The 23,215-nt window shown below is 40.9% G+C and overlaps 1 protein-coding gene across 3 annotated transcripts in view; it reads left to right on the top strand.

Annotated features, from left to right (window-relative positions):
- The window catches only part of LOC133505908 (collagen alpha-1(XVII) chain-like), a 43,810-nt gene extending 20,796 nt beyond the window's left edge, over positions 1-23,014 (top strand). For 2 of the 3 annotated variants that reach the window (XM_061829449.1, XM_061829447.1), the window contains 41 exons: positions 121-171; positions 1,572-1,745; positions 1,878-1,964; positions 2,037-2,081; positions 2,787-2,915; positions 3,000-3,272; positions 3,386-3,424; positions 3,521-3,547; positions 3,633-3,659; positions 3,816-3,878; positions 4,031-4,135; positions 4,204-4,257; positions 4,520-4,573; positions 4,734-4,796; positions 5,389-5,460; positions 5,564-5,590; positions 5,689-5,724; positions 6,132-6,167; positions 6,281-6,388; positions 6,510-6,602; positions 6,935-7,015; positions 9,803-9,865; positions 9,971-10,030; positions 10,485-10,511; positions 10,609-10,653; positions 12,897-12,926; positions 13,778-13,894; positions 13,982-14,104; positions 14,383-14,478; positions 14,614-14,739; positions 14,884-14,928; positions 15,010-15,129; positions 15,204-15,341; positions 16,703-16,864; positions 16,943-17,089; positions 17,725-17,874; positions 18,109-18,258; positions 18,343-18,492; positions 18,615-18,695; positions 22,357-22,401; positions 22,823-23,014. In XM_061829449.1, the coding sequence (XP_061685433.1) occupies positions 121-171; positions 1,572-1,745; positions 1,878-1,964; positions 2,037-2,081; positions 2,787-2,915; positions 3,000-3,272; positions 3,386-3,424; positions 3,521-3,547; positions 3,633-3,659; positions 3,816-3,878; positions 4,031-4,135; positions 4,204-4,257; positions 4,520-4,573; positions 4,734-4,796; positions 5,389-5,460; positions 5,564-5,590; positions 5,689-5,724; positions 6,132-6,167; positions 6,281-6,388; positions 6,510-6,602; positions 6,935-7,015; positions 9,803-9,865; positions 9,971-10,030; positions 10,485-10,511; positions 10,609-10,653; positions 12,897-12,926; positions 13,778-13,894; positions 13,982-14,104; positions 14,383-14,478; positions 14,614-14,739; positions 14,884-14,928; positions 15,010-15,129; positions 15,204-15,341; positions 16,703-16,864; positions 16,943-17,089; positions 17,725-17,874; positions 18,109-18,258; positions 18,343-18,492; positions 18,615-18,695; positions 22,357-22,401; positions 22,823-22,872 (3,569 nt within the window). In that variant the 3' untranslated portion in view covers positions 22,873-23,014. The remainder of the gene's footprint in view (positions 1-120; positions 172-1,571; positions 1,746-1,877; positions 1,965-2,036; positions 2,082-2,786; positions 2,916-2,999; positions 3,273-3,385; positions 3,425-3,520; positions 3,548-3,632; positions 3,660-3,815; positions 3,879-4,030; positions 4,136-4,203; positions 4,258-4,519; positions 4,574-4,733; positions 4,797-5,388; positions 5,461-5,563; positions 5,591-5,688; positions 5,725-6,131; positions 6,168-6,280; positions 6,389-6,509; positions 6,603-6,934; positions 7,016-9,802; positions 9,866-9,970; positions 10,031-10,484; positions 10,512-10,608; positions 10,654-12,896; positions 12,927-13,777; positions 13,895-13,981; positions 14,105-14,382; positions 14,479-14,613; positions 14,740-14,883; positions 14,929-15,009; positions 15,130-15,203; positions 15,342-16,702; positions 16,865-16,942; positions 17,090-17,724; positions 17,875-18,108; positions 18,259-18,342; positions 18,493-18,614; positions 18,696-22,356; positions 22,402-22,822) is intronic. The other variant, XM_061829448.1, reaches the window with a different exon arrangement.
- Positions 23,015-23,215: the final 201 nt, after the last annotated feature.

The raw sequence follows: 23,215 nt of genomic DNA, 5'->3' as shown, positions 1-23,215 counted from the left end.
GATACCAAATATCATGTCATTTATAAAAACAAGAACAGAGAAACATAATTACAGTATTTAGCTGATATTGTTACTGTTCCACTTATTCTACAATTAGATATTTCTTTCTTTTTTTTTCAGTTTACGGTGTGCAGAAAAATGTCTCTAGCCCTGGACACACCACAACCACAGGTAAAAAAAAAATCTTGTCCTCAATTAAATGTAATAAATAATAATAATTATAAAATTATAAATTATTAAAAAATATATAGAAGATGTTATTTTTTTAATACCAAAATTTAAAGCAGTTTCCACATGTTTCTTTTGGCCTGCACGTCTGGTCAGAACCATATTCCCTATTATTTTTTTTTTTGTCTTCCAACAGATTTACTATATTTCTGTGTGTCTGCGAGTTTAATAAACATAAATTGAAGCTCATCAAGAAGGGGCATGTTACACCATATGTATGTGTAGCAAACCAAAAAATAAAAGAAACTCAAGGCAAACGTTGAAGCAGTACCTCTACACTGATTCATGCTACTGTGTATGTGTTCCATTCCTTACCAAGCCCCACGAGTCCTCAAAAATACACATAAGAAGTTCTGACCACAAACACTGAGGCAACATTTGTGGTTGGTCATGTATTGGGCTAGGATCATGCAGTATACTTTTCACCAGTGCAGCAAAGTGACCCGCCAATGCTGCCCTCAAGTTAGGCAAGCCATCAGGACACAGAAGCTGCAGGGACCCCACAAACCACCCATCTCTGCACCTACGAGGATAGATGACCCAGGATCAGGTGAGAGACCAGCTGGGCAGCCCCTGTGCCATGCTACTAGGGCTGCCCTCTGGAGGGAGCCACGTTAAGTGTTACTGGGGGGCGCAGTGATGGCACCAAGAGACACCCACCACATTCCCCGCCCACGCAGGCCAGGCATACTCCAGAAGACCCCAAGACAAGAACAAGAACCACCCATGCCCCCAACATCCAAGGACAGCTACTGTGCAGCCCTTGGCAGGGACCAAGCGCCCATACTCTCAGGGGCTCAGGTACTACAGGCATTCTGTAGTGACAAGAGGGTCCACATATCTGGAAGGTCTCTAACAGTCTTTGGTCAAAATACAGAAAGGATTGTAGAATTACAACAAACTTGTACCACTCCACTTCAAACTGCTCAATTTTGTGATTATGGTTATGTCTCATGCAAATAAGCCTTACTCAACCCCCTCTTGTTTAATGGGGGCATTGGACTTCATTAATATATTGCAAGATTTTGAGGCTTTCGATGGAATTAAACAATTTCTGTAACTCTCATTGGGACAGAGACAGGATTGACAGATTTTTGTGATTGTGATCTAAAAGTATAATACTGCAATAGGCCAGCAACCAGTCAATGGTCTAACCTATCACTTGACCAAAGTCAGCTGGGATAGGGTCCTGCTCAATCCCAACCCTATAAGGATAAGCAGTTTGGAAAATGGTGTATGCACGCTTTCATTATTATTGTATTTTACTTCATTGGTTGGCTGGAATAAAATATTTTCTTGATGGTATGATGAATCATTTTGACTTGCATATCTGTTCCATGCAGTGTGCCCAAGGAGTCCTTCTATTGATGAGCCTCTGGGCAAAGATTTTAATTTTGCGATAGTAGAAAAGGACAATACACCAGTCAAGAAGGAGTCGGAGCGACTGGTCATGACCACCAAAGATACCGGAAAGCAGTTCATGTCTGCTGCTCCTGCAACTTCTACAATGTCTTCTGGTACCATTTGAGACTTACTGCAAGCATTTTGTTTTCGCTATACAAAAAACAATATATTTAGATGACAGAGTTTTAAAGCAGTAATCTGAGCAAAAATCAGGAATGAGGATAATTGCTCTGTGTTCTCCATAGCTGCCTACTCTAATGATTCACTGGTTAGGGAAAAACAGAAACTGTCGATGTCAGCCAGCTCAATGAATGATGAAAAGGAAGCTAAAGGTATACTTCACATTATTGGACAGCATTTATTCATGTTGATTTTACAGTAACTGGTTGTTTTATTTCCCATAGCCGCACTCCTGAAATTTGGCTCAAACGATAAAGTTGGCTGTGCAGGTACAGTAAATTGCCTCTCTGTTGCTTCAGGGTCTCATCAGATTCAGAATTTCATCTACATATATATGTCAATGAGTTTTGTATTTTTTTTTTCACGTACAAAATCACTTCTGTCCATGATTAATCTTATCTTAGTTTTGAGTTCCTTTCCGATATAAACAAATTGGACAATTACTGGCTGCCTTGTAGGAGAAGTCTGGCTCATGACATCGTAAAAATACTATCATGACGCAAAATATCACACAAGACACATTGTATTTTTATGATGTCGTGAGCTTCATTTTTCCAACTTTTCAACCAGTATACATCCAATTTGTTTTATATTGTTTTTTATTCCAAAGAGCTCAAAACTAAAATGAGATTAATCTTGATTATTATTATTATTATTATTATTTTATTTATTTTTTAGCAAGCAGGACAAAACATATTCCTAAATGAGCTACAGTATTGAGGCCTTGGTTGCAAAAGTTGGTCAGATCTGGACTGTTTATGCTTACCCAGTTTCACTTGCACTGCACCTTTTATTTAGAAGCCTTATCAGTCTTCTAGCTATTGGCCAACAATGTCACACCAATCTATCTATAAAGGGGCCAATTGAACCCTTTTGGAAAAATGTGGGCAAAAACAAACAAAAAAGTGGAAGACGATTAGGAGAATGTTGGTTGATCATTTAGAAAGGAGACTCTTTCGATCTGTACTCATCAGACATGTGCAACGATGGCTCGTGTTTTGGCTTGAGTCGGTGCTGCCGCTGCAGTTGGTGGAAGTGGCTCCTCGGCACCCTTCTCGGCCTCCTCCTTCTTCTTGGTCTCCTCTTCGGACTCATCGCTTTGAGTGAGAGAAGACTTCCACTTTATTTTTCATCCGCGTTGCTTTCATCGAAAGAATGCTCAAATGTTAATGTCTCTGGCCTCTTAGGTGAGGAAGTGAAACGTCTCAAAAAACGAGTTGAAGCTCTGGAAACCATCACTGGCGCTGCATCATCGAGGACTAGTCGTCTTTCTGGCTCCTCTGGCATCAACATTGTTGATCCGTTGGATTCCAAATTCACAGATAGGAGTTATTCGGGTTCCACACTGACTCGCTCTGATAACGGAATTGGTATAGGGAATGCAAGGGGATCGGGAGAGGACTTGCAGAGAGCTGTCCAGCAGTTGGTCAGAGCTGAACTACGTTCAGATGCATTTAGAGGTCAGAAATTGTTGATAATGCAGTATTAGAGCAAATACTGCGTATTCAACTGAAATAAAGAGGTAATCCTTAGTTGTGGTGTGATGTGAATTAAACAAGTAATTTCTTTGCAGACTCATTGAAAGGAGCTAAAGGAGACCCTGGGATGAAAGGTGTGTTTTTAAAATTAACACCAAAATAATAATCAAAAATAATAAATACAAAATTGTTAATTTGACATCATCGTGAGTATCATTGTTTATTCACAGGTGATCCGGGTGTTCTTGGGCTTCAAGGTAAAACTATATATAAATATAGTTAACACCGTTTCAGAAAGAACTCCATATTATATACAAGATATAAACTCCTCATTTCTGATAGGTGATCCTGGGTTTCCTGGTCTGCCAGGTAAGAATTCAGGGCAACTTCTTCCTGAATTGAAAACTCGGATTAATTATTCACAAAGAGTGGTTGTAGTCATGGTTTGGATGTGTTAGAATAATAACATGCAGAGATGTTTTCACCAAAGTCGATGGGCATTAAACATGTTATGTCATCCCTTAGGTCCTCCTGGACGTGTGGGCAACCCAGGAACAGAAGGACCGAGGGGTCCTAAGGGAAGCGCAGGTACTTTTAATAATGTGAGATGTCTCATGGGAAAAAAAGTATCCCACATTTACAGGTTTTGTCCTTTTTAATTTACAAATAAACTACAGTCCATTGAATTTTCATACAGTTTCATTTAGCTGGAAAGTAAAGAAAGTATTCTCTATGACGAGGTGATCCAGGTTCTCAGGGATTACCTGGTCAGAAGGGCTTGGATGGGTTGACTGGCCCCCGAGGTGAGGCTGGGCTTCCTGGTTTTGAATCTAAAGGAGAAAAAGGTAAATAAAGCTAAATGTGGAGGCTATTTAATGAGGTGTTCTGTCTTTAATATTAAAACTTTGGACAGGATCTCGTGGCGATCCAGGTCCAGTTGGTGCTCCTGGGCTTGTGGGGCAGAAAGGTAAGTGGTCCATGATAAATGAGTGAACCTGAGTAGCCTAACTAACACTGGGAAAAAAAATCGAATCAGAACTTTTCACTCCGAGTTGTACCTCACATTTATGAGGTCCCAATTCATTTAGAGTATACAGGCTCTAGAATATCTGCAGTGGGTGCAGTGATGAACAGGGTGCCCCAGGAAGACCTGCAATTATGTGATATTAGTATAAAGATTGTTCAGTTGTATAAGAATGAATAATGATCGGAATAATGATTGTCTGCAGGTACTCTTGGTCAAAAGGGTTCCCAGGGTGATATTGGGTTTCCAGGGCAAAAAGGTACATTTTAAGGCATTCATATTACATTCTTCATCCATTTTGTACATATGACTGGGATATGAACCAGCTGATTCTGTGATTAATTTCAAGAATGTTCAATGAGAAAATTGTACCGTAAAACTAAAGATAACTTTGTTTTCTGGCAATGTACACACATTAGGAACGCCAGGCTTGCCGGGAACCAAAGGAGCCATGGGAGAGAGGGGACCACGTGGTCCAGCAGGTACAGTATGTCAGTGAGAACCTTAATTGTTGAATATACTGCAACAAAATTGACACCATTACTCAAGTAAATTTTTCTGTTTGTTTTTAACTTCAAACACAGCAAGAATACTGTATGTGCCTCCAAATGTCCTTTATGGTTATTTATGGCTTAGGGTTAGGTCACTCATGGCAATGTAATCATGAACAAAAAATAATTTCATTGTGAGTCAATGCATGAAATTATGCTAACACCAATGAATGCACAAAGCAACACATTAGGATAAAGAAAAGAAACGAGGAACTTTTTCTGACTGATGTTTCTTAAGGTGAACCTGGAAGAGATGGCACAAAGGGCTCCCAGGGAGTTGCCACTGAGGGATCAATTTTATATTTAGTCTGTGATTTCTCACAGTCTTTTGCAACTGATGTGGGAAATGCATCGAATATAATATGTTAATATCAACATGAGTTAACCCATTATCGTTTAATGAGAGGGAAACTTTTTAATAGCATTTTTTTCATTCCAAAACCGACCATTTTACCCCATTTACCAAGCTAGCTGTGTTGTTTTTATGAAGTCTTTTTTAAAACAACTTCTGTATAAATTGCAGGTGTTGCAGGTTCAATGGGACCACCTGGTGTTAGAGGAACAACTGGGTCTCCTGGAATTGATGGTCTTCCAGGTACCCATACTGACAAATCTACTACAAATATACGTACAGATACCTTCTCCATTTGTCCACAATCAAAATTTTATTCTATTGCCTTGGCAATTACATTTTTCAGGTTCTCCAGGAACTCAAGGGCCACCAGGTGGGAAAATTATACATATGTGAATCTGTTCATATCTCTTAATAATTCCAATATTCATTGTTATTTTTTGTATGACTCATTATGATCTTTTTCTGCAGGTATTGCTGGAATTCCAGGACAGCCTGGTGCAAAAGGTAAAAGATCGAAGCTGTTGCTCCCAATGCTTTGTCATTAAAATCTCACTGAGGCATTCACTTTCTTTCTGACAAAATATATAACACATAAATGTGTCAGTGATGCAACATTATAAAATGAATACCTGAAAGCAGGGGTGCTCAATGTGTCGATCACGATCGACTAGCAGTTTTGGTCAATCGCGATGACATGAAAAAAAAGACATCAGCTGTTTTTCTGATCTTTAGCTCACCGCGCATGTGCAAACAACGACAGCTGCTTGTAAAGTAGATCTTGTGGTAAAAAAGTCTGAGTACCCCTGCCTTAAAGGTAGAATGTCTTCATAAATTGAACTAATTTTGCACATATGCTTTTCTAAAAATGTAAGATGTGCATTTGTTAAAGAAATGTGTAATCTGTCATTCAGGTGAAATGGGTCCACCTGGTCAAGTCATTTCTACAGGTAAGATTTTATTACACCTATTGCACTGCAACACATGGAAAACAACAAAAGAAAGAAAGAAAGAAAGGAATTGATTAAGTGTAAATATGGTTCATTTTTAAATTTGTTGCTAGGTGGCTCTGACAGGGTGGCCATCCCTGGACCACCAGGACCGAGTGGACCTCCAGGTCCTCCTGGACTTCCTGGTTTGTCTGGTCCGATAGGACCGACAGGAAACACCGGTAATTGCAATACATTGGTTAACTGTTTAACCTATGAAGTGTTATTATTTGATAGTAGAAAAATGATGGATTGTGTAATTAGCAATCACCCTTACAACACAAATATGGTATAATTTTTAAGGTCAAAAGGGAGACCGAGGAGAGAAAGGGGAGAGAGGAGAAGAGGGCATCAGCATCAGAAGTTCAGAAACTGTCAGTGCAACACGAACTGGTAGTAAGTACTGCACCTGCTTCCTCTGTTTTGTAGTACCACTCAAAGCCTTCATCAATTTTGAAATATTGCATTTTGCTGGCATCCGACAAAAACTTTGCACTTTTACATTTCCTCTTTGTTGAGCTATAGCGTTGTATCATCGAAGAGAACACTTCTGATTGATCAACAATAATAATAATAACAAACCCATGTGGGTATTAACTCATAATATCGAGTTGTGATGAAATAAACAATTGCCGAAATTTGGACCTATATTTTTTTCCTTTTTTTTTTTTTTTTGCTCAACACCAGCAAACTGTATATATCTAAGTGCCATGATTCTTCCCAAACAGCTCTGTCTTCATCGGCTGGATTTATGGGCCCACCAGGACCTCCAGGGCCTCCAGGAGTTCCAGGTCATCAAGGTCCCCCTGGTAGGTTTAAAATTGCAGTGGTACCTCAGAAGTTAAAAAATGATACAGTTTGGAGTTCAACCAACTGTTCCTTTTACAAAAAAATCATCCATCCATCCTTTCATCTTCTAGAATTTTTTCATATATAGTTGTGATGAACTTCCTGATTTCTTAATGTACATCCTGAAATAGTCGTCAATGCAACCCTATTCCACAAGAATACTGTAGGCCCGTCCCAAACCCAGATAAAAGCAGAGGGTTGCATTGAGAAGGGCATCAGCCTTAAAATTTTGCCAAACAAATATGAGTGTTCATTGAAAGAACTGCATATAGGATGGGTCGTGGCCAGCGTTAAAAATATCTGCCCCCGGCACCGGTGCTGGTGGAAATTTAACTACTGTAGATTGAAGATAATGGAGAGGTGGAAAGTGGGTTCTTCAGCAAAAGAGAAGAGGAAAGCATAGAGTCTAGAACTGAATTTGGGGACTTTGAATGTTGAGACTTAAGAAGATTTTGGAAGTTGGTTGACATGATGATTTTTCATGCACAGCTATGCTATAAAAGGAGATCCCAAAAATTGACAAATGGTCCAGAAACTATTTTAATTCAAGAAAAGAGCACACCCGCTCTAAATGCCAGAAGACTCTATATCCCTGCACAGCTTGCACAACTGTGAGTTCTTATAGGAAAAAAAGTTCCCTGTCAATTGACTGTCTATTGTTCGTCGTACTCAACATGCATGTCGTACGGCACCAACTACTGGAGATAAATTCCTTATGTGTTGTTACAATAAAGCTCATCATTATTCTCAGAAATTCTGAAGGAAGTAGCCAAAGTCATTCTGAGCATCCAAGACAGGGATAAAGAGGGAGTCGTGATTGACGCCGATTGTAATGGACATGTTGTTGAAGGAAACTGGTCATGAAGTAGCGGTGGTTAAGTATGGAATCCAGGAAAGGAAGTTGTTGGGACATGTAGTGAAAGACCTTGCTAAAAGGATGGAAATGGCTTTAGTGTGCAATGTAGTGAAGCAAGAATATAGGGTGACCTACAAGAGCGGTGATAGATGAGTGCAGAGGGAATACATCTTGTGCAGATGATGTAATCTGAAGGAGGTTACTGACTGGAAGGTAGTGGTAGGGGTAGAGTTGGGCATTGAGATTTGAAAACCAATTGGAACCAAGACTTATATTCCGGTTCTCCCAGAACCATTTAAATATAAAAATGTTGGTTCCCAATTTTGATATGGAGTCCTCCAGCCACAAAGAAGAAGTAATGAAAAATACCAAAGAAGCACCGTGAAGCAAAGAAGAACCTGCATGATGATGTGCTTGCGCACAACGGCGGCAAACAAAAATGCCTTAACTTTGTTCAAATTAATGACCAGTCACTTCAGTGCAACCCCTCAGCCTACATTGCGCGGAACTTCAGTGAAGTCGACTAGGCAAGTGAAATTAAAATAAATCTATGCTGACATTGAGACACCTAACAAGGTAACACTTGTAACACATGGTTGCTTACACTATTGCACTGATAGTATTTAGTGTTTTTTTAAGTCTTTGAACCAACATCAGCGCCAATGGCAAAACAAAGGGCTAAAACGTCACCATACCAGCTTTAAATCAGATTGACATGGGACAAAATTCAGATAGAAGTTCCCTGACTATCACAAACGCATGCCAAAATGCTGAATTGCGGTGCATAACCTTCAAAACAAAAGGCCAGAAGACAAATAAACCATTTGGCGTGATGTTGTTAAAAGTTTACATTTAGCTGAAACATTAATTAATTAATTAAGTAATAGTAGGTAATAGTAATAGTAGGTGAATTGGGTTGGTTCTCCACGCATACCCTTATAGTTGAGAGGTTTAATATTGATACTGGTTAGAGTCAATGTTCATTTTATTCTATGCTGCAGGATGCAAAGAAAACGGATGTTGATAATTTGGAAACATTCTTATTTAAACCATGCAAACCTTTTTGATTCAGGCCCCTAAATGATTCAGAATCAACAATCATTTGCAACAGTAATCAAAATAAGGAACCAGAATCAGAAACAGATTCCCTCAAATTCAACTAATGTCCAACCCTAGGGAGGGGAGAGTGTGGCTAAACCGCATAGGATGGTGGTCTGTAAGGTGGTCTGTGGGTAGGAAGATTAAGAAGACAAAGGTAGAGCAGAGAACAATGTGATAGAAGCTGAGAGAGGAAGAATGTGGACAACTATAACCAAGATGATCAGAGAGACAGGCAGGAGAGTATTTGGTGTATCTTACAGCAGGAAAGGAGAGAAGGAGACTTGGTGGTGGGACCCCAAAATACAGGAAGTCATACAAGGAAAGAGGTTAGCAAAGAAGAATTGGGACACTGAGATGACTGAGGAGAGGGAAAGAAATACATTGAGGTGCAACGATGGACAAAGGTAGAGGTGGCGAAGGCTAAACAAGAGGCATATGACGACATGTACACCAGGTTAGACGCGAAAGAAGGAGAAAAGGATCTCTACAGATTGGCCAGACAGAGGGATAGGGACGGGAAGGATGTGCAGTAGGTAAGGGTGATTAAGGATACAGATAGAAATCTGTTAACTGGTGCCAGTAGTGTGTTAAATAGATGGAAAGAAGACTTTGAGCAGTTGATGAATGAAGAAAATGAGAGAGACAGCTGAGATAGGCTCCAGCTTATCGTGAGGATAAGCGGCTAAGAAAACGAATGAATGGATGGATGGATGGATGGATGGATGGATGGATGGATGGATGGATGGATATAATTACACATTGGTTATTAATGTTAAATGGGGGTTTTCAGGCATTGGAGTACCTGGACCCATAGGACCAAAAGGAGAGCCTGGAAACTTTGTGCCTTCATCAGGTTGGTGAAGGATGTATTTTTCCATTTACTCATGAAAACTTTATACTTGTTCCATTCTAATATGGTAGTTTAATTTGCCCCCCACCTCCTTTGTCTTCATCTCAGAAACCTTCTTTAGTGGACCACCGGGACCACCAGGACCGACTGGTCCCCAGGGCCCACAAGGTACATTTGACAATTAAGGCATATTGCTTATAAGTCTTGGAATTCAGTTCATAGTTCTGGGTTTTAATTTTATCTACCTAATATGTTCACATCATCTTTTTTGGGTTCCTCCCATTTCATTTCTGCTGTCACAAGGAAATAAAAAGTCTCTGGCAAGCAATTCATGTACAGCATTGGTTTCTAACTACACTCTGCCATTACTATTCCCGATTATGTTATAGTACTCTGTTGGGAAATCCAGTAAAATTATTTTGGTTACCCTTTTTAAATTTTGACACCAAATGCTACTGCACTGCATGGAGCAAGAGAAATGTTGGCATCTTCTGAGATGTTCCAAAGATGGGTCATTAAACCATCTCAGTGGTGACATTTTAAGGTGGAATTAAGGAATGGGTGTTGTAATAGAATAGGATGCTTTGATTGAGTTTTAACCGTTTCTTAACATCATTATTAGGTGAGCGAGGACTACGAGGTTACCAAGGTATGAAGATGAACATGCCTACTCTACCGATATGACAACCTTATTCTTAATCCATGTTCAAATAGCACAATTTTCAAGTCAATTTGATTTGTTACAGGAGAACAAGGTCAGCCAGGTTTGCCAGGAATTCCAGGAGAACCAGGTAGCTATGAACAGTCACGTACAGTGGTGCCTTGAGATACGAGTGATCCAACTTGCGATTTTGTCAATATATGCCCCGTCTCTGCTGATTTTTGCTTTGACTTACAAGCTCGAACTTCCTATCCAAGCACTCATGGCAGCCTTGAACTCATTGCAACTCAAAATTGCAGCACAGATAGTGTACAATTATTCAAAAAAAGAAACTCAAGCTCTTTCATCCCACTTGCGATTAAAGTTGACTGTCAAATGAAACATAAAACAAACATATAGCTGAGCCTTTAGTAGGCTAACTAATGCTAACCCAACAAGAAAGCATACAAAGCCCTTTGAGCAACTTATATTTGGACACAAATAGTGCAGCAACACATTTGGATTGTTAGTACTCACAGTGGTAATCAGTCATTTTCTTTAGGAGGAGCTGAGATGAGCTGTGAGGTCTATGGGAGCATTTGTCGTGTCATCACCAAATGGTCACGTGGTGTATTGGTAGGCAGAAAGCAACCGGAAGTCAGTAGCTGACCACGAGCTTTCAAGGTTTTCATGCTTATTTGCGTTAGTTAAGAAATGGTAGTGTTGTGATGCATTATGGGCTGTACAGACTGTAAAATGAAGGATTCTTTGAGCATTTCTGGCATCCCAAAGACAAATGAAGCTCACTGAATGGTTGCATGCAGCCACATTGCATGACACAAGTGGAACCATACTCACCGATCATGTTTGCTTTCAGCAGTTTGAATGAGTTGCAGCTGTTTAATGCTATTTTTGGGGAGTCCAGTCAGAAGACCATTACGATAGTCAAGTGTACTTGAGATAAATGCAAATGCTTCTCCTGGCCAAATGGACACATGCAAGCCTTCATTTTAGATGTGTTTTTCAGATGGTAAAAGGCATTTTTTAATTGCTTTGTCATGACTGTTGAACGCCAGGTCAGAATCTCTAAGAACGCCAAGGTTTCGGACTTGGTTCTTGTTTTTTAAAGATCGTGAGTCTAAGTATTTTCTGAGAACAATCCTCTTTTCTTTATGATAAAAAACAATGATCAAAACCTTTTGGGGTTGATCCATCCATCCATTTTCTGAGCTGCTTATCCTCACAAGGAGCACGGCAGTGGTGGAGGCTATCCCAGCTGTCATCAGGCAGGAGGCGGGGTACACCCTGAACCAGCCAGCCAATTGCAGGTCACATGAAAACAGACAACAGTCACACTCACAATCACACCAAGGGGCAATTTAGAGTCTCCAATGAATGCATGTTTTTCGGATTTGGGAGGAAACCGCAACACCTGGAGAAAACCCATCCAGGCACGGAGAGAACATGCAAACTCCACACAGTTGGGGCCAGAATTTGTACCCAGGTCCTCAGAACTGTGAGGCGAACACTACAGCTGCACCAGCGTTCTCCCCAATTTCCTTCCACATCCCAAAAACATGCATTAATTGTCATTACTGTATATTTTTCTAAAGTATGACATTATAGAAAGAGATTTTTCCTCATTTAAAAAAAAACAATAGTTTGTTTTTTCCAAATCAATGGCAGTGGTGGAAAGATGTGCCATGGAGTGTGTCTTAGTTTAGATTATCTTTAGTTTTGTTTCATGTTTTCCCGTGTTTCCCATGTCATTCATGTCTTGTGTGGTCATTTGGTTATTGTACACTCGTTCTCGTCAGCCCCCTAACTTGTCAATCAATCAGCCCTCCCCAGTCATGTTTTGTCTGTGGTGGTCATTGTTTCGTCAGTTTGTATTCAGTTCCTTGCTTTTGTTCAGTCCTTGTTTGTTCGCTGGCTTTCTTTGGGTAATTGTCACATATGCTTATTTGTCATATTGTATAATCTTGTAAGTTTACCCCAAGTGTTTCTTTGTTAAAGTGACCCTTGTTTTTTTTAGACTGTTGTTAATTTAGTATTTTGTTTTTCCACTGGCCTTGTTTGGCTCTTCTGATTTTTGAAAATAAATAACTTCGTTTTGATATTTGTGCCTTGTCTCCCTGCTTCCCTGCACCTGGGACCACCCACCTTTGGCCTCCAACAACACTACGAAAAACCCAAAAGCTTGACAAGATGATTTGAGATACAAATTATTTCAGATATGATCGTGTAGGGTTAGGCCTAACCCTAACCCTAGAACAAATTAAACTAATTTCTCAAGGCATCACTATGTATTGTATTGTCTATATTGTACTAAAGATTAAAAGCAGGACCAGGATAGGAACAAACCTAAAACATTTATTTGTGCATCTCTAACAGGTGATTCAGGATTCTCTGGAGTCTCCCTGGGTAAGATTCCTGTCTGAAAAGTATAAATATTGATCCCTTCAGAGACCATGCCTTAAATTGTGTCACACGTATGTTGAAAATCAAGAAGGCAATTTACAGTTGGATTAAACTGTTGGATTTCACTAAAATTGCAAGCTGTTGAAACATTTCTTTTATATTATTCTAATGCCCTGACTAGTTCATGTATTAGTATGTTCTTTGTTGTTCCTATAAAACAATTCAGCCCACTAGTAGAACAATTACGTTGCACTGGTTGAACAACTTTGTCTTACGAGTGATGGTTTTTTTCCCACTTCTGTATGACATTTCTGTGCAGTTGTATAATGACTGGGGGACATAGTAGAATAACTACAAGTTACTAGTGAGGCAAAATTGTGCACCAGTGGACAAATGTGTGCTACTGGTTCTAATAGTGACATAAAATTCTCCTATTGAGCCACAAGTGCTTCACAAGTGGTACTAGTAGCATGTAGATGTCAACTAGTACACAGTTTTGCATCACTAGTAACATGCAGTTGTTCTACTAATACTTCTTACTCATTCTACTAGTGCGCAGAAATATCATATAGTAGTGGAAAAAAAACATTAGTAAGACACGTCCTCTAAATGATTTCTCAGTTATCAAAATACTTTTTTGATTGATGTGAAGTAACTCCTTCATAACTCTTTGATGAATGAATTAACTTTTGAACCTCTAAATAACACACTTGTGTTGTGAAGTGGTGACTATAAGCTTGGGGCTCTTGGTAAGCCCAACACATTTTTAAGTTGATGATGGCAAATGGTGTGGAGCTAAAGTAAACCAGCAACATTTTTGTTCATTTTCTCAAAAATTTTTGTGTTTGTACAAGGGGGTGCATCAAGACGAGGACTGCCAGGGCCTCCTGGACCACCTGGTGCACCTGGAAGAGATTGGAGGGCCGCAGGTTCAAGTGCCATGGGCCAGTATATTGCAGAGTACATTCAGAGTGAGATGTTGTGTATTTATTTCCATTCTCAACCTATCACTACACTGTGGCTAATCACTAATCAAATTGAGTTGTTATGACATACAGGTGGAAACTTTAAGCAATCTCTGGTGGGACCTCCAGGGCCTCCAGGGCCTCCTGGTGTTCCAGCGTCCTCAGGTGCTGAGATAGTGGATGATGTAGCAAATCGAGTCATCGCCTATATGCAGAGTAAGGGTTAGGACAATTACAGTATTGTCTTCTTACTTCTTGTGAAAAATATATACGTATATTAAAAAAAAATGTAATGTTCTATTAAAGATCACGAACCAGTTGACAATGTTATCAACAACACTGCTGTTGTCTGCACTAATGCACTCATTTTTGGTTGAAGAAGCTATTCATTGAAAATCAATTTTACTCAATTGACAGAATTCAATACAGTACTGACAATGTGATCAAGTGGTAAAGCTGTTCAAATTAAAGTACCGGTATGTCCAATGATACAGGTCAGGGGAGAGGATATGGTGGGATTTCTGGCTCGATTAGCCTCACTGGTCAAGGTGGCTCCATTTCTGTTGATGACCTCATCACCCTTTTACTGCGTAGGTCTTGTTAAACTTTTTTCAAAATGTATCAAAACTCCGTGACTATAACAAACGCACTATTAAATAACACCAATATACCACATCATGTTTGACAGCATTATATGAGTGTGAACTGTAATTGTTTGTTGACAGGAGAGGATGTGAGAAGATATGTGACTGGTCCTGCTGGTCCACCAGGGCCCCCTGGAGCGCCAGGTCACGGAAGCTATAGATTTGGTATCCAAGAGGTGGCTGAACGTGTCCTCAGTTTGATGAAAGGTACATGATTCTAACAAACAACCTAACTAATGGAGGCCTCTTAGGTCTTTTTTTTTCCTGAATGATGGATCAAATACAGTACAGTATTTAGGAGTTCGGGTGTTATAACATCAGTATGGCTAACTGTAGGTCATTTTTTGACAGACAGAGGCATGTTGGGTGTATCTGGACATGGAAATGGGTTTACAAGTAAGAGAAAGCATTTATTTAAAGTGTTTATTTGATGGAGTAGTCTTTTTATCCTGGATTTTTTTTAAAATGTCAAACCAGGTGAGTATCATACTGCTGTTGGGCCCCAGGGGCCACCAGGTGTGCCGGGTCCACCTGGACCACCAGGAGCACCAGGAACTGGAAACTACTTGAGCTCAGATGTCCGTGAATACTTGCAAAGTGAGTCCATAATTAGCACCACTCTCTTCAATATAACACTATATCAAATACTAACCAACATATCCTTCCAAAAGGTATTGCTGGTCGAGGTCCTCCAGGTCCCCCCGGTCCCCCCGGACCCGTGGGTCCACCTGGTCCAATCTCTGATCTTTCCTACACTGGTCTTGCCAATAGTGAGACGATTAGAGCAGATAGACGAGAATATGTCAGCAGTGAGTACAAGACATTTCTGATATCAAATACAAAGGGCAGTCAAAAACCAATGACCCAAATTGAAATTAACCTACTCATAATTTTTATGGGTTGTAGTTTCAGGGAAGATGATCTGCCGCTCCTTTGCTTGTCAAGGAGGTCACTCAAAGCAGGCTCTTGTTTGTCATATTTGATAACGGGCACCTACTATTTGACTGTGCTGCAGACTATTGCAGCTTCACCATACACATTTTGCAACCTTGTGAAACTGTTCATTGGTGATTTTCCTTCCATCCATCTATCCATTTTCTCAGTTGCTTATCCTCACAAGGGTCGTGGGAGTGCTGGAGTGTATCCCAGCTGTCAACAGGCAGGAGGCAGGGTACACCCTGAACTGTTTGCCAGCCAATCGCAAGGCCCATGGAGACTGACAACAATCGCAATCACAATCACACCTAGGGGTAATTTAGAGACTCCAATGAATGCATGTTTTTGGGATGTGGAAGGAAACCAGAGTGCCAAGAAACATCCCACACAGGCACGGGGAGGACATCCAATCTCCATACAAGCGGGGCAGGGAATTGAATCTCATTCCTCAGAACTGTTAGGCAAACGCTCTAACCAATTGTTCCACCGTTCTAACGGTTTCGCTTCCAAAGCAACAAATTCAGTCACAGCTCTCTTCTTCTGAAGGGCATCCAACAATGAGTATTTCCAAAATGGCTGACACTGACAGGAAGACGACAAGCTTAAACAAAAACATTTGTAAATAAAAATTTGAATAAGTGCTCTATTAAAACTATCCATCCATCCCTTCATCCATCGATCCATTTTCTTTGTCGCTTATCCTCACAAGGGTCGCAGAGAGTGGTGGAGCGTATCCCAGCTGTCAACGGGCAGGAGGCGGGGTACACCCTGAACTTGTTGCCAGCCAATCGCAGGACACATGGAGACAGACAACAGCCACACTCACAATCCCACCTCGGAGCAATTTAGAGTGTCCAATTAATGTTGCATGTTTTTGGGATGTGGGAGGAAACCGGACTGCCCGGAGGAAACCCACGCATTCACGGGGAGAACATGCAAACTCCACACAGGCAGGTCCAGGATTGAACCCGGGACCACAGAACTTTGAGGCCAATGATTTACTAGCTGAGCCACCGTGCCGCCCCTATTAAAACTACAAACCATGAAAATGTCTGGAGAAAAAAAATCAATTATTTCTAAGTTAAATTAAATTGGGCTCATGAGTTCTTGCCTGGCCCTTGTATATTAACTTACTGGCAGTTCTTTATGAAGCACCTCTTTATCCATTTGAAATACTACCCATTCTTAACCGGTTCTGTGAATGAATATATAACAATAGGGAAATTATCGTCAGGTGACAGGACAAGAGGAGGAATGTTCGGCATTCCTGGTCCACCCGGGCCTCCTGGACCCCCAGGAGAAAAGGGCGATTCAGCTGTATCTGGTGGTATGAGCTGGAATGTGGATACTGGAGACTTCTCGAATATGGCTGTCAGAGTAACCGATTACATCAAATGTAGGTGACAAACAAGAAAAACATCTATTACAATACAATGGAATTATTTGTACTCATTTTGTTGTCAATAACATGCAGCCCAAGGCCTGCTCCGGGATGTTGTGAGGGAGTTTGGTGGTGCTGGTCAAGGCCCTCCAGGACCCCCTGGTCCTCCGGGAGCCCCTGGATACAGCCAATGGTTCGGTTCTCAAGATAATGTTGTGGATGTGGTGGAATACATCAAATGTGAGTATGCATGCTTCATTTCCCCTCAAATTTACAGGCATAATTCCAAGAACTAATTTGGGATTTTCATCAAAATTTATATAAAGTTTTACAAAAGCAATGTAACAAAGTGGGCCTTCATTTCACTGGTATAATGTTCAACTTCACGTTAAGAGCTTTTTCACTTTATTTCAGACAAATTGTTAAACATGTTGCATGTTAAGTTCTTTTCTCTTTGAGTAAAAGGAGAAAATTAGCCAAATTTGTCATGGGCTATTAACCAGGGGGTATTTTGCATAAAGGCACTGATATATTTATGACATTAAATCACTACGTAATCATCTGAGATGACTGAGACTACACAAATACAAGAAATGAGAGGCTGACTCAGCTAGACCAATGAATCTGTTGCAAGCCACTGTGTGATCGTACCTGAATCAAATATGCTGTGAGAATCAAACGTGTGCTTCTTTTCCTTGTGTGCACCAAATTATTTTGTTTTTGTGTGAATTCTGAGGCTTATATTATTATATTTTGCTCTTTATTGTACTGTACTGCATTGCCATTTCTTGGCGTGCCAAGTGTAGAAAAGGGTGGAAACTGAAACATTATACAAAGGGCTGCTGTGTTAAACCATCTGGTCATATAATCCTCAGCGCAAGGTCTGTTGTTTGACTCTGGGAGGGATCAATATGGCCGTGCTGGGCAAGGACCTAGAGGACCACCTGGACCGCCAGGACCTCCAGGATCCACCCATTGGTTGGGTACTCATGGAAATGCAACAGATCTGTTGGAATACATAAGATGTAAGTGGATTTTGACCAATGAATGTGTCATTCAAGTCTGCTACAATATCGTACACCTCAAAATGTATAGTTTTGATAGTGAAAATCACGTTGCAGTGTTTCACAATTCTGCTCAAGTAACCCACTAACAACAAGGAAGAAAACGTAACCTCTCACCATGCAGTGGGCAGATGTAGTAAAAGGAATTGTTATAATTTGAAGCAAATCGCTCTGTGCCATTTATCTCATTTGTAGCCCAAGGTGTGTTACGTGACATTATCAGGGACTACACCAATCACATTTTCCAAGGACCTCAAGGCCCACCTGGTCCTCCAGGTGTCCCAGGCCACAGTCGAGGATTTGGTTCCAGTGTAAATTACACTCATCTTGTGGAATACCTCCAATGTAAGCAATCACGTGCCAGTCAATGGCAAATTATGTGCAGACAAAGGTTTTGACATTTTTCATGACAATGTCCTGTTGTTGTAGCACGTGGTCTGATTAGTGACAGAAGATGGAAGAACTATGAATACGCAGTTCAAGGGCCACCAGGACTACCTGGACCACCAGGAGCCCCAGGCTACAGCCGATTGTTTGGTTCCCAAGAAAACGTCACTGATGTAGTGGAGTTTATCAGAAGTAAAAGACTTTTTTTTAATTTAACACCACACATCTTCTTGCACTAGAAAAGACAAAAAAAATGCAACAAGTAATTCATATTGATTTATACTTAAGATGACAAGTAAATATTTCTACTACAGCACACGGTGCCATCGTCGGAGCACCAGGGAGACCAGGACAAAAAGGGGAAATGGGATTCCCAGGCCCAAAAGGAGACAGAGGTACACATTGCATTCCAAAATAATGTTATCATACTTTGTTCTTAGTTAAGATATTTTATAGTATTATTAAACATGTCCTTATCTGCTTCTCACCCAAAGTCATTGATCTCCCCTTATTGAAGAAAAGTGCAACAGAAACGTATCAGATATATCGATAAGTAAATCTTTTGCAAAAATGAATGTGCATTGTTCACATCTGCAGTTATACAGGAGTCGATTAACAAACATGAAAAGATGAGTTAAAACTCTAATGCTTGCAGATATCTTGGCATGAACTTTCTTGTTTCAGACCGCTGCTTCAAGTTTCCGCTTCAGTCCTCCTCAGGGAAAAACTGAAAACACAGAATGGACCTCCTTGTCCGTTTAAATTTGTGGTAGCTTTGTTTATTTTAGTCCTTTATCTTCTAGCACATTATCACACTGTCAGATCAAATGTGTACTCTCAGGACAATTGGGTGTGTGAAATATGGTACATTGAAGGAAATAGTCATCCAATCAGAATGCAGCCCTATGGGAGCAAATGCATCCCTATGGGGGCACAAACCAGTGCAATCTGTAGGCCGGTCCCAAGCCCGGATAAATGCAGAGGGTTGCGTCAGGAAGGGCATCCGGCGTAAAAACTGTGCCAAACAAATATGAGGGTTTATCTAAAGAATCCCATACCGGATCGGTCGTGGCCCGGGTTAAGAACGCCCACCCCCGGCACTGTTAACCTGCAGGGCATCGGTGGAAATTCAGCTACTGTGGGTCGAAGACAAAGAATAGGAGGAAACCAGATCCATCGTCAGAAGAAAAAGAGGAATGCACAGAGCCTACAACTGAGTGTAGGGACTTTGAATGTTGGGACTATGACAGGAAAAGCTCAGGAGTTGGTTGACATGATGATTAGGAGAAAGGTTGATATTCTGTGCATCCAAGAGAGCAGGTGGAAAGGTAGTAAGGCTAGAAGTTTAGGAACTAGATGAAGTAGTTCTGAGCATCCCAGACAGCGAGAGAGTTGTAATTGGTGCAGATCGTAATGGACATATTGGTAAAGGAAAGAGGGGCGATGAAGAAGTGATGGGTAAGTATGGCATCCAGGAAAGGAACTTTGACAGATGGTGGTAGACTTTGCAAAAAGGATGGAGATGGCTGTAGTGAACACTTATTTCCAGAAGAGGGAGGAACATATAGTGAAGAGCGGAGGTAGAAGCACGCAGGTCGATTATATTTTGTGCAGATGATGTAATCTGAAGGAGATTACTGACTGTAAAGTAATGGTAGGGGAAAGTGTAGCTCAACAGCATAGGATGGTGGTGTGTAGGATGACTCTGGTGGTGGGTAGGAAGATTAAGAAGACAAATGTAGAGCAGAGAACCGGCCTTTTGGAAAGAGGTGAGTCAGGCTCTCGATGGACACCAGAAGCTCCCGGAAGACTGGACTACGATAGCCAAGGTAATCTGAGAGACAGGCAGGAGAGTACTTGGTGTGTCTTTTGGGAGGAAAGGGGAGAAGGAGACTTGGTGGTGGAACCCCAAAATACAGGGAGTCATTCAAAGAAAGAGATGAGCGAAGAAGAAGTGGGACACTGAGATGACTGAGGAGAGGCGAAAGGAGTACATCGAGATGCGACGTAGGGCAAAGGTAGAGGTGGCAAAGGCTAAACAAGAGGCATCTGAAGACATGTACACCAGGTTGGACACGAAAGAAGGAGAAAAGGATCTCTACAGGTTGGCCAGACAGAGGGATAGAGATGGGAAGGATGTGCAGCAGGTAAGGGTGATTAAGGATAGAGATGGAAATATGTTGACTGGTGCCAGTAGTGTGCTAAATAGATGGAAAGAATAATTTGAGAAGTTGATGAATGAAGAAAATGAGAGAGAAGGAAGAGTTGAAGAGGCAAGTGTGAAGGACCAGGAAGTGGGAATGATTAGTAAGGGGGAAGTCAGAAAGGCACTACAAAGGATGAAAAATGGAAAGGCAGTTGGTCCTCATGACATACCGGTAGAGGTATGGAAGCAATTTGGAGAGATGGCTGTGGAGTTTTTGACCAACTTATTCAATAGAATACTAGCGGGCGAAAAGATGCCTGAAAAATGGAGGAAAAGTGTTCTTGTTCCCATTTTTAAGAACAAAGGGGATGTTCAGAGCTGTGGGAATTATAGAGGAATAAAGTTGATGAGCCACACAATGAAGTTATGGGAAAGAGTAGTGGAGGCTAGACTCAAGACAGAAGTAAGTATCTGCGAGCAACAGTATGGGTTCATGCCTAGAAAGAGTACCACAGATTTATTATTTGCCTTGAAGATGCTAGTAGAAAAGTACAGAGAAGGTCAGAAGGAGCTACATTGTGTCTTTGTGGATCGAGAGAAAGCCTATGACAGAGTACCAAGAGAGGAACTGTGGTACTGCATGCGTAAGTTTGGTGTGGCAGCGAAGTATGTTAAAATAGTACAGGACATGTATGATGGCAGCAGAACAATGGTGAGGTGTGCCTTAGGTGTGACAGAGGAATTTAAGGTGGAGGTGGGACTGCATCAGGGATCAGCTCTGAGCCCCTTCCTGTTTGCAGTGGTAATGGATAGGCTGACAGATGAGGTTAGACTGGAATCTCCTTGGACCACGATGTTTGCAGATGATATTGTGATATGCAGTGAAAGCAGGGAGCATGCAGAGCAACAATTACAAAGATGGAGACATGCACTGAAAAGGAGAGGAATGAAGATTAGTCGAAGTAAAACAGAATTTATGTGCGTGAATGACAAAGGAGGAGGGGGAAGAGTGAGGCTACAGGGAGAAGAGATAGCGAGGGTGGAGGACTTCAAATATTTAGGGTCAACAATCCAGAACAATGGTGAGTGTGGTAAGGAAGTGAAGAAACCGGTCCAAGCAGGTTGGAACAGCTGGCGAAAGGTGTCTGGTGTGTTATGTGACAGAAGAGTCTCTGCTAGGATGAAGGGCAAAGTTTACAAAACAGTGGTGAGGCCAGCCATGATGTACGGAGTAGAGACGGTGGCATTGAAGAAACAACAAGAAGCAGAACTTGAGGTAGCAGAAATGAAGATGTTGAGGTTCTCGCTCGGAGTGAGCAGGTTGGATAGGATTAGAAATGAGCTCATAAGAGGGACAGCCAAAGTTGGATGTTTTGGAGACTAGGTTAGAGAGACCAGACTTTGATGGTTTGGACATGTTCAGAGGCGAGAGAGTGAGTATATTGGTGGAAGGGTGCTGAGGATGGAGCTGCCAGGCAAAAGAGCGAGAGGAAGACCAAAGAGAAGGTTTATGGATGTGGTGAGGGAAGAAATGAGGGCAGTTGGGGTTCGAGAGGAAGATGCAGAAGATAGGCTAAAATGGCAAAAGATGACACGCTGTGGCGACCCCTAACGGGACAAGCCGAAAGGAAAAGAAGAAGAAGTCATCCAATCAGAAAGTACTGGCCCTCTAGCAGGATTTTCTTTAATACCCCAAAAACTACCAGGAACCTTCTTCTTGGAAGTGTTCCAATTGTATGAAACCTTCCAAAGGATTCTAGTTCTGAAATATTGGGTGTCAAAAAGTGGAGACTCTTTAGGGGTCTTAAAATAACTAAAACAGTAACTTTTTCTGCCATTGGCCCATTTGATAATGACTTTAGCAGTTGTTCAACACAGCTCAAATGCCCACATTGTTTGTATGCCGACAGGTGACCGTGGTCCTCCAGGCCAACAAGGGCCCAAAGGAGAAAAGGGTCAGTAGTCAAATTCATTGACGATGCTTTGTGACATCGCCTAACTTTTCAATTCTCCGTATTATTATGGCACAGATTGATTTGACATCAGTGCACCTGATTCACTAATATTGCATTGCAGTGTTACATATTGTACATGTTATCTCAAAATGTAAGTTTTAAATTATAGTTTGCATATTTGGGACATCCTCTTTAATGACTCATTGTCAATCTTAATGTGTGTGTGTTTCTTTCGGATTCTAGTTTAACTACACGGTATATAATACATTGTACACAACACATTTGCCCTGTAATCATGCATTTTATGATGAGCAATGGGCTTCTTCTCATACTGTTGGCTTCATTTATTCGCACAGTTTGGACTTAGTTTACGTTGACTACAAACCTTAAATATCAACTAACTTCAGTCTTGCTTTTTCAGGTGACTTCTCAACAATTTCAAGTAGAGCCAAGAGGCATGTTGGTGTCTAAGGCAGGACTGTGGATGACAATGTTCTGATGCATATTGTGTTTTGCAATGGTATATGTATGCAATATTATTTCATTACGACTGCATCTGCTTTGTTGTCAGGTATCAGATAGAGTAGGAATTTTAAAGCTATACCCCAAACTTTCAGTTTTGTTCTGTGGATTTAGACTTTAAATTCAATTAAACAAACTGCAGTAACCAGAGTCATCCAGAGTGTGGATATATTTTGTAAAATGTGGAATTGAATTGAGTGTGAAAGTTATTTACCAAATTTATGCTTTGTATGTATTCATTCCAAGGGATTGACTTTCACTTATGATAAAAAAACATATTTTCTTGTTCATT

This window comes from Syngnathoides biaculeatus, chromosome 9 (assembly GCF_019802595.1).
Source record: "Syngnathoides biaculeatus isolate LvHL_M chromosome 9, ASM1980259v1, whole genome shotgun sequence".
NCBI classification, from domain to species: Eukaryota; Metazoa; Chordata; class Actinopteri; order Syngnathiformes; family Syngnathidae; genus Syngnathoides; species Syngnathoides biaculeatus.
This window is presented reverse-complemented; position numbering and strand designations above follow the sequence as displayed.